The sequence below is a fragment of the Petromyzon marinus genome, chromosome 80, assembly GCF_048934315.1.
Source record: "Petromyzon marinus isolate PM22_M1 ecotype Great Lakes invasive population chromosome 80, UKy_Petmar_22M1.pri1.0, whole genome shotgun sequence".
Lineage (NCBI taxonomy): Eukaryota > Metazoa > Chordata > Hyperoartia > Petromyzontiformes > Petromyzontidae > Petromyzon > Petromyzon marinus.
In genome coordinates this window covers 5,062,488-5,076,963 of record NC_133746.1, presented here as the reverse complement: position 1 = coordinate 5,076,963, position 14,476 = coordinate 5,062,488, and the positions used below count along the sequence as shown (strand labels likewise).

Below are 14,476 nucleotides of genomic sequence, written 5' to 3'. Positions count from 1 at the left end.
GGAGACCTAGTGAAAGAGCGGGGAGGTGGCGCAGTGGAGCAGGGGCGGGCTGGACACCAACGCACGCCAGCAGACACAACTGCGTCAGGGTGGAGTTGAAAGACGACGTGGGGGAGGAGGTGATGATTGATAGAGCGACCTTCGTGAGGTCGGTGAAGCTCGGAATGCTGCGGGTTGAGGTGGCGGACCTGTACTGTTTGATTGCTCTGCCGGGGGGGAGGGCTTTCGACGTGAGCTTTACTTCGAGCCTCCTGCTGCAGAACTTCCTCACCCGCTTCGAGGAGAAGGCGGGGAAAAAGCCTCTGGCATCCATGAGGACGCAGCTGCTGTCGGATCTGGAAACAAAGGTTGTGACTGTCTTCTTGTATAATGAGGCACTGCATGACCAGGACGTGGAGATGTGATTGAGACAGCACTGCGTGCTATTATCTAACTGCAAGAGGGTGCAAGACTCTGTGGGGATATGGACCGGGGCCAGGCAATGGAGGGTGCACCTGAAGATGGAGGGGGGGGGGGGGGTGCTGAATCATATCCCGAGCGCCTTAAACATTGGGGGGAACAGGGGGTACGTGGTATACACAGGCCAGCCTAAACTGTGTAGGAGGTGTGGGGGAAGGGGGCACCTGGCGGCAGCATGTGAGGCAAGAATCTGCTACAGGTGCAAGGCGCCGGATCACACGGTGGAGGAGTGCAGGGAGCCGGCCCAATGCAACCTCTGCGGTAGCAGAGGGCACCTGTATAGGGACTGCCCGGAATCATACGCCAACAAGGTGCGGGCGTATCAAGGTGGACGGGAGGGGGAAGCGGTGGAGGAGGCGACCAGACGGGGATCGGACCGGGAGCTTGTGGGGGAGGAGGAAGGAGAGGCGGCAGAACCACCCCCCGGGGGGGAGAGGGAGGGAGACCTGCGGAGGGGGAAGCTACAACATCACTGGACCGGGAGGAGGGGGAGCAGGGGGAGGAGGGGAGGGAAGGCGAGGGAGATACCCCAGGAATTCCCGTGGTGGACTGGGCGGAGGCAATGGGCGAGGAGGAGGGCGAGAGGGAGCAACGGGTGGAGGAAGGATCTGAAGGGGCGTGGGAGGAAACAACGGGGAGGAAGAGGAAACTGGACAGAGCCCTAAAGGGGGCTGGTCCCCAGCATGACACGGATCCTTCAGGCTCCTCACCGGACACGGAGGAGTCTGGGTGGAGGAGGACAGAAGAAGGGGGGCGGTTGAACCGGGGGAAGCCCCAGAGGTTGAGGGGGAGGAAGAAAGTGCGAGAGAAGGCGGACAAGGACGGTTGCGGGGAGCGTGCAACGGAGTCGGAGACGGACTAAAGTACACTCCGGCATGGACCTCTCGGCGGCGTTCATAAACGTGAGAGGAATGAAGGGGAAGGGAAGGAGGGGAGCAATTATGCAGCTGTTAAAGGCTTACAGAAGGGACGTGACCTTCCATCAAGAGTGCCACCTACCGTACACCCTGGGCTCGGAAGAACTGCTTGAAGACTGGGACGGCCACTACTTATGGTCGGGTAGTAACGGGAATCGGTGCACTGGGGTAGTTACCCTCCTGGGCAGGAGGGAAATGAGGGTGGAGGGAACCCAAGAGACGATCCCGGGCCGACTCCTTTGTGTGGACATGTCCTACCAAGGCGTGGAGTTGCGGCTGGTGAATGTGTACGCCCCTGTACGATGCATGGAAAAGGTAGAGTTGTGAGAGAGCTTAGCAACCCTACTGGCTACTAGGCGACAAGTCATCGTAGGGGGAGACTTCAATTGCCCGTTATACTTAACGGACCTGGTGTCGCCAAAGGGGAGGAGGAAACTGGACTCTTCCTCCAGAAAGCTGAGAGAACTGATGGCGGACCTTCGCATGATAGACGCTTTCAGGAGGGTGCATGGTGTAAGGCCCGGGTACACATGGTCGGACAAAAGCGGGGGAGCGCAGTCGCGGATAGATTTTATCTTCACCTCTGCCATAGTAGAAGTGGAAAGTGCAGGGGTGGAGCCCTTCCCCCTCTCGGACCACAAAATGGTCATGGCAGGGCTCGCGATCCCAGGTGGGGCGAGGAGAGGGAAAGGGATGTGGAAAATGAACGTGGGCCTATTGGAGGACCAGAAAGTGGTGGGGGACTTTGTGCAAAAATACAACGACTGGAGGACCTTGCAGGACTGTTTTCCCATGAGGGTGCAATGGTGGGGCCAGATGAAGGGCAGGGTGAAAGCGCTTTTCCAGTATCATAGCAGGAGGAGGGGAGTGAACAGGGAGTTGAGGCAGTGGAACGTCAGGCTGGAGAGGATGTACAGGTTGCTTGAGCTAGGCTTCCCAATGGGGGAAAGGATAGAGGAATTGAAAGGGAGGATAGCCTCAGTGTTGGAGAGGAGGGCTAGACAGCTAGTGTACAGGGCGAGGGTTAGGGCAACGGAGGAAGGAAATAAGTGCACGAGGTTTTTCTTCAAAGCAGGTAGGGAGGGGGATAACGCAATTAGGGAATTGGTAAGCCCTACCAGGGGCAGGCAGACGACGACGGCAGGGATGATGAGCATAGCGGAGGATTTCTATAGGGAGCTGTACGGGAGAAAAGGGACAGATGGGGGAAGCGGGAGGAGCTGCTGGGGGCACTGGGGAGGAGGATTGGGAGCCTGGAGCCGCTGGGGGAAAAGATACGGCAGGGAGAAGTGGAAGGGGCGGTAAAGGGGCTGAATAGAAATAGAACCCCGGGCCCGGATGGTATCCAGCGGAGTTCTACGTCAAGTTCTGGGAGCTCCTGAAGGAGCACATGCTGCAAATCTGTAGGGAGACTTTAGAGGAGGGCCGGGTGCCGGACGATATGCGGGAGGGTTTAGTTACGCTGATTTATAAAGGGAAGGGGGATCGCAAGGACTTGGGAAGCTGGCGCCCAGTTACACTCCTAAACACGGACTACAAGATTTTAGCGAGGATAGTTGCGGCGCGATTAGGGAAGGTGGTTGGGGGGGGGGGGGGTGGTAGAGCCGGATCAGACGTGCGCGGTCCCGGGGAGGAGGATCGCGGACTCCCTGGTGGTGCTGAGGGAGGCTATAGAAGGGGAAAGAGAGAGGCGGTGCCCGCTGGGGATTCTGAGTTTGGACTTGGACAAAGCCTTTGACCGTCTTTCGCATGAGTATATGCTGGCGGTGATGGAGAGAATGGGAATGAGTGGGCCCCTGGTGGAGTGAGTGGCACGGCTCTATGGTGGACTCAGGGCTAGGCTTTTGATAAACGGGGTACGCTCGAGGGTGATTCATGTAGGGTCCGGGGTGCGGCAGGGGTGCCCGATGTCCTTGGTCTTGTTCGTCATGAGCATGGAACCTCTAGCGCAGACAATAAGGGATAACCAAAGGATTAGGGGGGGTGACAATCCCGGGCAACAAGGAACAAGGGAAAGCGACTTTGTATATGGACGACGTGGCCGTGCTGTGCAGGGACGTTGCGTCGGTGTGGAGAGGTATGGAGGAGACAGGGCAGTTCTGTGCGGCCTTCCGGCTTGAAGAGCAACACAATGAAGAGCGAACTGACGGCCTTTGGGGACTCGAGGTTGTTCGAGGGTCGGCTACCGGAGTTGAGACTGCAGACGGAAGAGATCACGGTGCTGGGGGTGACCTTCTGTAGGGATAGATCGGCGGAGCATAACTGGGAGAAAAGGATAAGGAAGGCGAAGGGACGTTTGGGTAAGTGGGCAGGGAGGCGGATCACGGTGGCTGGGAGGATCATGGTGGTGAAGGTGGAGATACTGCCAACGCTAAACTACCTGGTGCAAGTATTCCCACCTGGTAGGAGGGAGGTCAAGGCCTTGACATCGACGCTATTCGGATTTATCTGGGGGGGAGGGATGGAGAGGGTGAGGAGGGCCATACTGTGCATGCAGGTTGGGAACAGGGGGAGGGGCGCCCCAAATGTGGAGTACACCCTGATCTCGATCTTTGTGTGTAATGCAATGAGACTGTTCTCTGCAGAGCCGCGAGGCAAGGCGGCATGCTACATGAGGTATCACCTGATATGGCGCCTGCAGGGCCTCGGGATGACCCAGGCTGAGAGGAGCACACCCTTGGACTGGCCGGGGGGGGTGGTTGAGTGACGTGGTGGGGGACTACATAGGGCAGCACGGCCTGAACCGGTGGGGGGGCCGGTGGAGCCCCAGAGAGGTGCGGGCCGAGGCGGAGAAAGGGGAGGCCTGTGAGGAGGTGCCAGGTGTGAGGAAGGCGGTACACCGGCAAATTTGGAGGAACACGTCGTCGACTGCACTCACAAAAGAACAGAGGGACCTATCCTGGCTGGCGGTCCGGGACAAACTGGAGACGAGGGGCTTCATGTACACCCGCCAAATGGCATGCACCCCCAAATGCCCGAGGGGCTGCAACGGGGATGAGAGCGCGGTACATGTGATGGTGGCATGCCCCTTTGCCCAGGAGGTGTGGAGGCGGAGTGAACCGTTGTTGGCCCGGTTCGCCCCGTCGAAGGTGACAACATGGGACATCATGTGGGGGGAATTGCGGGGAGTGGGAGGGGAGGACAGGGACCGGGCGTGGGCCATAATAGGCGCAACAAAGGAGGCCTTATGGAAGGCGCGCAAGAAGGAACTGGAGGGGTCCCAGATGTCCCCTTTGGAAACATGCTACGTGGCAAGGAGTTTGTTGGAGAGGGTGGTGGAGGTGGATCGGGTGAGGCTGGTACACGAAGCCGCACGGGAAAAGTGGAAGTGGCCACTGCCCAGGGTGGGTTAGGGCGGCCTGGGATGGGGGGGGGCTTTACTGGTGCCCGGGGGCGAGGTCGTGCGTGGCTGGAGGGGAGGTAGCCCCTCCATGCACAGATGTGCCCCAGTGCTGTGTCGGGGGTGATTCCGGTCTCGCGGATGGGTCGGTGGCCGGGTGGGGCCTCCGCGGCGCACGGGAGGGGGCGGCCCCTCGATCTTTGTTTTGTTTTCTTCGCTGTGAAACTGAATAAAAAAAATTTAAATCGTAATTACCAGCGAAACGCCGTACTCAAATTGTAAATGTTGTGCATTCACTCTTCAACACACCGGTGGGCTAAAGTAGTAAACTATTTGTCCTTTGTAAACCTGACACATTTTTTACTGTTGGTCGTGTCGGGTGTGGAGGGTTACGACACATTTATAAATAACGCGATCTAACCCAGAAACCTTTATTATGAATAATATTGGTCGTGAAAGCCTACGTGTTAAAAGTATATAAGTTAAAATTGCAGTGTGCGGAATTCAGTACACAAATTATATCTCAGAATTGCCATGGTATGTCTGCGGGCTGATTTTATAGTGAAAATGTGATTTCAATCTCGAATCTTTGACGTATTATACCATGTAACGTATATACCTCACTTAATGTGTTTGCTTAAGGTGGAACTTGTCAAGAGCGCATCTGTGTTAAATGAGGAATTACTGTACTTGGAAATAGTGGACTGCATCAGCTGACCCTGTCCATTCTCCTGCTACTCCGTGCGCCCGCCCCCCAGCTATGCCCAGGCCCTACTCCAACCCATATCATTACCCCTTACCCCAACCCCAATTACTACCCCAACCCCTTATCATTCCCCTAACCACTACCCAACCTCCTATCACTACCATAAACACCTATCACTGCTCCAACCGTCTTTAACTACTCCCACCTATCTGAATTGTCACCATAACTACACTACCATTAAGGCACTATATATAACTCTATATAAGATAAGATATACTCCGATACGGGGCAATCCTCCACTTCGTTGCTGATACCCATTCGTAAATTGAACGGTTCGTAAGTGGAAACACAACAATGTATTGTATTTAAATGCCCATATTTGATGCACGTCTGAGATGAACAGAACAAACCGGGAAGCTCATCAATAGGATGAGTGGCTCAAAATGTAAAGACTGTAAGCTTACATCCTGGTTTGGTGTTGACTCAACTGGGAATGCCTCCAGGGTTAGGTTGATATGAGTATCGCTTCTGAGGAATTCAACAGTAGTCCTGAGGATGGACTCATCCTCACCATAGTAGAGAGGAATTTACATCACTGGCTCATAGCTGTAAACGGATGAACACCACCTCAATGCTACATTTATCAAAAGATCACTTTGACTTTTCAAAATTAACACGAAGGTTTTTCATGAAACTTTTATATTTCAGATGGAAAAGTGCGTCTGGTGGACCGTGAGTTGCAATGCCAAGGCCGCGTGGAAGTGTTTAACAACGGCTCATGGGGCACGTTGTATGGATACTACGGGGATGTGTGTGGAGAGTTGCAATGTGGAAGTCGTATTAGAACCATCAGCCAACGTGGTCTATGGCAGCGTCAGACATGGAATGCCTATTGCAGTAGCATGGCGCAGAGTCTTGCAGACTGTACTCTGACTCCAGCAAACAAGTATTTTCGCACGCTGTATGGAAATGATGGCGTTGTTTGTTCAGGTAAACAGTTTTCATGTCCTATTGTTGTCAGGTTCTGTGCTCATGGGGCCGGTCTCTTGCTTCAATCTCCCTCCATCCACACTTGATTCACGGCCCCTCTATACCTTGCAATGGGGTTTTATGGCCTTAGCCAGGGAAGGAAACTTGAGGTGGTTTACCTTTGTATTACTTGGCGGTGTTTTTCAGGTGATATCATAATAATAATGCGAATACAATGTTGGAAGTTTACATGTGTAATGACGCACTTCGGAGACAGGGATCGTTAAGGCACCTTCTTTATTCTCACACTTCAGTGAACTACAAGCACTCTACATGCTTACACACTAGTCACACATCCGTCTAATTCAACAGCACTATCTAGCTTGTACAGTTGGCAGGCTGTCTAGCTAGCGGCGTCTAAGGATGGTTAAGATGGTAGCGACGAAGGTGACGAACAGCGACACAGCAAGGGGATCCATTTCCAGCAACAGCCCCGAGCTCTCGCCCCAGGCACCATTTTATCCTCCCGGTGTGGCCTCGCTCCGCCCTCACCATGCCCCCTTTCTGAAACCTACTAGCAGGTTCCCGGGCTTCCAGATGGGCCCCTTCCTGAGCTTCTTTTTAGTTCTGCTCGTCACTGTATATACTCCCTCTGCTGACGTGTATACTGCCCTCTGCTTTCAGTACCACTTTTCCGTCAGCAGTCAGCGTTATTACACTACACATGTAACTAATGCAAGTGCATTACATAACTCATTGCAATCCACATATTAAGATGTTTCAGCCAATTTATACATGTTGTAGCAAACTGTAGCACCAAGTAAAAACCCACGTGTGTGAGGAGGCAACACTCTATCCTATATGCTTGGAACAGATTGAGATTAGTCGACACTTGCTCTTAAGCCTCATGACGAGCCAGAATATGGCACCTCCTCAACACCCACTGGAAGGGTATTTCACATAATTTGTGTGGTGATCTACCAACCCTCACTGCCTCCAGTGCTAGGTTTAAGGCCACGTGCAATAGTCACCACCAACAGGCTCCATCAGCGAATTCAGTTTAACTCCATACCTAGGATATAAGGTTTCATAAATGTGAATAAATGCAGATCTTCTCTCACTACAATATCAGCGAAGAGTACAGGGCAGCTATGGTAATCAATATGTGGATTCCACAAGATGATGGGGGCACAATTTAGGTATAGCCAATCACATGGTTCATTTTCTATTGAAAATAATGTTCCATGGATCTGATCTGTAACTTTTTTTTCATATAATACAGATTGATTGATTGATATAATTATTGCATAATAATGTGTTCATGCAATACTATCATGCCAGGATAATGTTAACTCAGAGGAACCATTGTCGAATGGACATGCTGTTTTATTAAAAAAATGTAGTAAAACACACCATTATTTATGTATTTATCTATGGGACCCTTTTTCCGGTCTGAAGATGATGGAAAAGGAATATGCTTTACCCTTTCCGGATACAGGATGTGTTTAAGATGGTATAACACCGAATAGACACTTATTATCACAAGGCATCAAGTCTCCATTGACCACACATCCTTGTGGTAAAAACCTGTAATCAACAAGCTTTTATAATGTATGCATTGTCCGTGAAACGGATTGCTCTACACCAGACAGCCTTCTCCTCTATAGCCTTGCCTCAATGGTGTTAGATCAGAGAACAAAGGGTAAAGCATATTCTTTTTTCATCATCTTGATACCGGCAAAAAGGACTCCTTAGGTAAGTAAAGTAAACCTTTGACAAGGGTTAGGTTCCTGAAAACCCTTGCGTTTGGTAAATTCGCGGTTGGTAAACTTAAGACCTTATGGGGACAATAGGGTCAGGGGGACCGAGGTCGCGAGTGAACCTAAGAAATGTAATTTGTTACTTTCACTAAAATTAACCAATGAACACAGCACACTAAATAAAGAACATTTTAGTGCCATTGAAGACATTTAATTAAGAAAAGTACAGTGAATTAAATTTGATTAATCTTTGATAGTGATGATGATGCACTGCCATCACCATCACTTGCTCATACACTCAGGGTCATACTTAATTTATAATAAAAAAATATTTCTGAAAAAATGTATATCACTGAGTGGCACGCAATATTAGTATATGATATTTAGGCACAAAACGGTAATACGCAATCACAAACATAAAATATGCAATAATTTCGTGAGACGGAGCGTGAATCGGACCAATCGCGGAGGTAGCAACGTGTTCACACTTCGCAAGTCTACATTTTACGCTCAACGTGCACCACGCTCGCTGTAACGCGATTCTAGTGCCTGACAGACTACTCGCTATAACGCGAGTCTAGCGCATGATGGACTACTCTCTATAATGCGATTCTAGCGCATGATGGACTACTCACTATTACGTGAGTCTAGCATGTGACGGACTACTCTGCTGAACGGTGTGGGTGTTGGCAACGTTCAGTGATGCTGGAAGTTGGTACTATAGTACTGGTGCTGTAGTAGTGATGCGTGCTGTGATACGCAGCATGCCTTCCTCTTCCTCATTCTTTGTTCCGGCAGCATCTTTGTGTGCATCGCATCATCTCGCTCCCTTATCTTTACTTGTCATATATCTCACACTCACTTTATATTAAAATATGTCACACATAGCATATTTATTGAAATTCTATATAAACCGAACACATTTTAAAATTAACACGTAAAACAGTGTACTGTCAAATAAAAACATAAATATTACAATTATGGGTTGGAACGGCACCCTCCCCCCACCTTCACCATAATTCCATATGGCAATATTACAAACCCTAAATAAACACAATCTTCAGTCCTATTATACAAAACAAGCCCTTATCGTGCTCAGTAATTATGTTTAAACACAATTTATAAGCATTGCTTAATTTTACTAACGAAATGCAAAGCTCATTCTCCAGTTCTCTGGATATTTATAAAACGAAAAAAAACCTGTTTCTGTTCAAACCTACACTGCATTTCCTTGCAACAGGTTTCTTTTGCGAATTTGCTTTACGTGGAAATTTTCAGGAGCGCAACCCCCGCGTTAAGCAAGGACTTTGTGTATTGTTCCTGAGATAATGAACGTTGTTTTATTTTACACGCTTTTATTTAACTCACTGTGTTGTTGATGTCGTATTCTGAAATCTTGTAACTCAATTTTTTACCCACTCCCCAATGTGGTATCGACTGCAGACTTCGTTTAGTTACGCCTTACTGATGACAATACTATATTCTATCAAAAAATATAATTTTAAACAATCTTTTTATTACATGCTTTCTATTAACTCACTGTCTGTTGTTGTCGTATCCTCAAATCTTGAAACTCAATTTTAACCCACTTCCCAATGTGGTATCGACAGCAAACTTGGTATACCTATGTCCTACTGATGACAATACTATATTCTATCATACAAAATAAAAATATATATTTTTAAACATTCTTTTTTACATGTTATGTTTCGGCTTGGGTCTAATTGTCCATGGTCCCTTACGTTATGGCAAGCTTCGGGGCCACTTCCTGGAGTCATGGAGTTCTTCCATTACTCGTACGGTACATTTTAATAAAGCGTGTTTAAATTTTTTTTTAATATTACTTATTTTTTTCTTGCAGCTGCTGGCATTCGACTACTGGGAGGCGACAGTCGCTGTCAGGGTCGGTTGGAAGTCTATAGGAACGGAGACTGGCGTGGAATTTGTAGCTCAGTGTTGGATTACCAGGATGCAGATGTAATGTGCAAGTCTCTTCAGTGCGGAAGTGCATCGTTTGTTGGAAACACAACCAAGTTTGGTCCTGAATCTAGCTCAGTTTTTTCACAACGTGTATCTTGCCCCAAAACTGCAACAACCTTACTCAATTGCTATTGGAATGACATACTTTGTGATGATACAACTGCAGCTTCTTTGATCTGTGCAGGTGAGTAAAAGGCAAATATGCACTATTCTGATGCACACACGAAGCTAAACATACACTTTCTACTAAAGATTGAATATTGAAACCTTAACGGGCTGGGGTATCACTAACATGGGCACTTTTATCCCTTAGCCTCGATATATCGATGGCTCTTGTTGTTCTATGGGCTGTATGTCTCACTGGCACGGCGACCATGGCCCTTTACACCCTTTCCTCCCACAGCGCAGCGGCCCACGCCGAACTAATTTCCATAATCTCCCATTAACATCCCATTAACACTGCTCCTGTGCACATGTACGGCCACGGTGTTCTTATGCGGTGACGGAAGCTCATTAACTTTGACACGCTAATATCTCTCCCTAATCACTCTCTCCATATTCTCTCTCTCCCGAGTCGTTATGGTGTTCTTATGCAGCGACGGAAGCTCATTAACTTTGTATTGCTAATCTTTCTCCCTAATCTCTCCATAATCTCCCCATTAACTCAAACATATATAACCCCTTGTTGTAACGGCTCTCGCTATTTTATTCCTGGTCCAGCAGTTCTGCTACTGTATATTTTTTTCGCCTGAGGACGACCGCTTGTGTTGCGATCAAAACGTCGTGATGTATTATTTTTTATTTACATTTTTAAAATTTATTTTTCTACCTACGTGACTTTACCGAAATAACCAAAGAGTAGAGTGGTGATTCATGTTTGAAAGTTAGAAAATAATTCCATTTGACTCAACCACAGTAATTGAAGGTTTATGCAAAATGATAAATGTGTGCATGTCATTAAAACCTCGTAAAATATATTAGATATTTTATAAGAAAGGTCAGGGGTGGGACTCTCTCCTGGCTAAGAGTGGACTTTAAAGTGCTACTGCTGACCTACAAGGTATCCAATGGGTTAGTCCCGCTATATTTACAGGAACTGATCCATTTTCATTCTCCAACGAGGTCTCTGTGATCTTCAGATCGTCTTCTCAGGATTCTGAGGTCAAGGCCCATTTTCTGGGGTGATCGGGCTTTTGCCAGTGAAGCTCCCAAGCTTTGGAACGCTTTGCATTTGATAATTAATGAGACAATCTGAATCGTTTGCTATATTTAAGTCTGTCTTGAAAACTCACCTCTTAAAACTGGGTTTTACCCCCCGAGTTATGGCTATTTACTCTGCAGGTTCTATTTATTTCCTGCTTTCCATAGTATCTACTAATGGAATGCGCCTTACAAATTTGAGTTAGTATTATTATTAACGTATGAGGGATGTAGAAAGGAAGTGTGGAAGAGAAGACTGGGAGCATGTGAGGGATTTAAGTTCACTTCGAATTTTACAAACAACGATTCATTACTACATGCATAGTTGATGTAAGAACACATGTAGAAAACATGATCAGAGTAAAAAAACGTACCCATGATAAAGTAGTGGTCATAATCTTGATTTGAAGCTTTTGTGACTGCAGGAATCCATACTCTTTGGTTCTTTCGGTAAAGTCACGTAGGTAGAAAAATAAAATAAAATTTAAAATAATATATCACGACGTTTCGATCGCAACACAAGCGGTCGTCCTCAGGCAGAAAAAATAATCCAGCAGTGGAACTGCTGAACCGACGAGAGAGCTGTTACAACAAGAGGTTATTTACGTGGCGATGGGCAAGCAAGCAGGGTCTGAACTGGAAAGGAATTCCATCCCCGGAGGCAAGCACGTCAGTTGTGTTAATAGGGGAGATTAGGGCAAGAGAGATTAGGGAGAGAGATTAGCATGAAATGAGCATCCGTCGCCGCATAAGAGTATCATCCCCGTATATTCGCACAACAACAGTGTTAATGGGAGATTAGCACTAGAGGTTAGGCAGGGAGATTAGGGGGATTAGTAAGTTAATGTCATGTCTAAGTGTAACCCAAGCTGCGGCGCTGCAAACTGCGCTGTGAGAGACAAGCGAGTCCACGCAAGAGTACCACCGCAACGGTGGTCGCACTAGTGAGACACAAAGCCCATTGCACAGCCAGAACCATCGATACATCGAGGCTAAGGGAGCAGAAGTGTAGTGATGGTAGCATCACTACTGTGTACACACACACGCGTGTGACGTCACTATGCGGGGAAGTGTCACGACCACGCGGGTCTACACACACACATGACGTCATCCCGGCTGGAGGCAGGAATGACGTTCTGGACTCGGGAGGCCACGAGGGTGGTAAGAGGTCGTGGTACTCTCTGTGACCCCGGCTGGACATGTGACTGGACCCCAGTGGGGGCCGGGGGCCTAGGGGGCACCTCGGGGGGCACGTGGACAGCAGGGGGGCTTCGAGAGGGTTCTCGAAGGGAGGCGTGGCCGGGGCGGGGCCCGGGCACGCCGAGGCCCATATAAGCAGCCTCCTCACGAGGTTCGAGGCTGCCCGTATCAAGAATGAAGATGCATCGTGAAGACGCCAAGAAGAGATCCATGTGTAGGTCCCAGCCGGAGGACTCTAGGATAGCGGTAGACGTGTAAGTAAGTCCCGCCAAGACAGGAGGCTGTACCTCCCTAGAGTATCTGAGAAGTGTGTGTTAGCTAGAGTAAGTCGGTGGTCACCACTCTATGCGTAATGTAAGAGTTAACTGTTGTGTTCATTAATACATAAGTGTTGCCTCCCAAGAAGTTGTGTGTGCACCTAATTCGAATCCACTACAGATGTATGGTCATAGTTAAGCAACATTGCATGAGCAGAGAAGAATTGTGATGGATGAAGAAAATCACTTTTGTGTGTAGAGACAGATTATTGACACAGGAGTAATGAGTTTTCAAGATAGAGCTGCACTTTGAAAATGAAAATCAGGAACAAAAAAGCTACTAGCTTTTAAACACCAATGATAATGATGCTCAGTGCTGCGTCCTTGAACTTGGAGTTTGTTAATTGAGTGGAATACGTTCCATGGAAAGTTTCTGTCAACAGAAAATTCCACCTTCAAATATCCCTGCATTGTGCTCGTGACCTCGAGATGTTTCTCATGCCCAGTTCACATACGCACTGCAGTGTACCAACATGCAATGAACAATGCACGGTAAAAAATACATCACATTCATGGGGGGGGGGGTCACCATTGGGGTGACAACAAAGTTGCCTAAGCCAAACGAGTAGGGAGTATAGTTGCAATGCCCGAGACTCAAATAGGGAAACTAAGTCAACTTATTGAACATTTAAAATTAGTGAAACATTCCATGCTGGCGAATGCAGCTGTCTTGTTTAAAGTACGTGAAACGCTACACTTCCATTAGTTATCAAAGAATGACCAACACTCGTAAATGCAATGATTTTTCTCTGATGCATTTAATATTATTTTAAACTCTTTAAATGTATAACATATACTTTTTATTTATCTTTCTTTAAAGTTCCTGTGGAGAAGACAATTACTCTTTCAGGACATGATGGAGTCATATTATCTAATAATTTTACCCTAGATAACACGTCTTTGACTTATACATTTGTAATACAATCCATGTCTCCAAATGTAATAAAAATTAAATTTGAGAACATAAGGTAAGAAAATATTGTTTGAAACATAAAACACACCACACATCCACACTACAATACACTATACACGGCATGTTTTATCTCGATCACTATCAAATCACGGATTTCAGGAGTTTGCCCCTGTACATTTTAGACATACTTGCAAACCGTGGAGGTTTCGTAAGTTGAAAAATTCGTGGATTACAGGGTAGCGAGCATGTATTTCGGACCAAGGACCCCAATCCGATTTTTCCCATGAGGTCTATTATTTGTTGAACGCGGTTTCGCCCAACACGGAATATTCAAGGAACGTAACCCCGCGTTACATGTATTTTTATGCACTTGACCCTAATAATAAACATGTTAATTACAGTACCCGTTGCAATCAGTAACAGTCAGAGTGGTTCTGTTCTGGAAAATTGTAAGTTACCAATTGTAGTATTCATAAAATTCGGCAATTTTGATAAAAATGAGTTATTAAACTTAATTGAATATTCTGAAATGTTTTAATAGACCTATGTAGACTGAACAATATTTCTAGGATTGATTTATGCAAGAGGTGGCAACCCTATTGATGTAAATACGAAATCATGTTTAGATTTTTAATACTAGCTAGCAGCGACATGAGAAAGCCATATAAGGTTATGCGGTGGCGGGTTTGTTAACTACCACGCCTTGTATGCAGGA

At 47.6% G+C, this 14,476-nt stretch overlaps 1 protein-coding gene across 1 annotated transcript in view; it reads left to right on the top strand.

The window, feature by feature from the left end:
* The window catches only part of LOC116958573 (scavenger receptor cysteine-rich domain-containing group B protein-like), a 45,635-nt gene that overhangs the window by 17,140 nt on the left and 14,019 nt on the right, over positions 1-14,476 (top strand). The window contains exons 5-7 of the mRNA XM_076057188.1: positions 6,131-6,412; positions 10,013-10,315; positions 13,669-13,816. Coding sequence (XP_075913303.1) covers positions 6,131-6,412; positions 10,013-10,315; positions 13,669-13,816 — 733 coding nt within the window. The remainder of the gene's footprint in view (positions 1-6,130; positions 6,413-10,012; positions 10,316-13,668; positions 13,817-14,476) is intronic.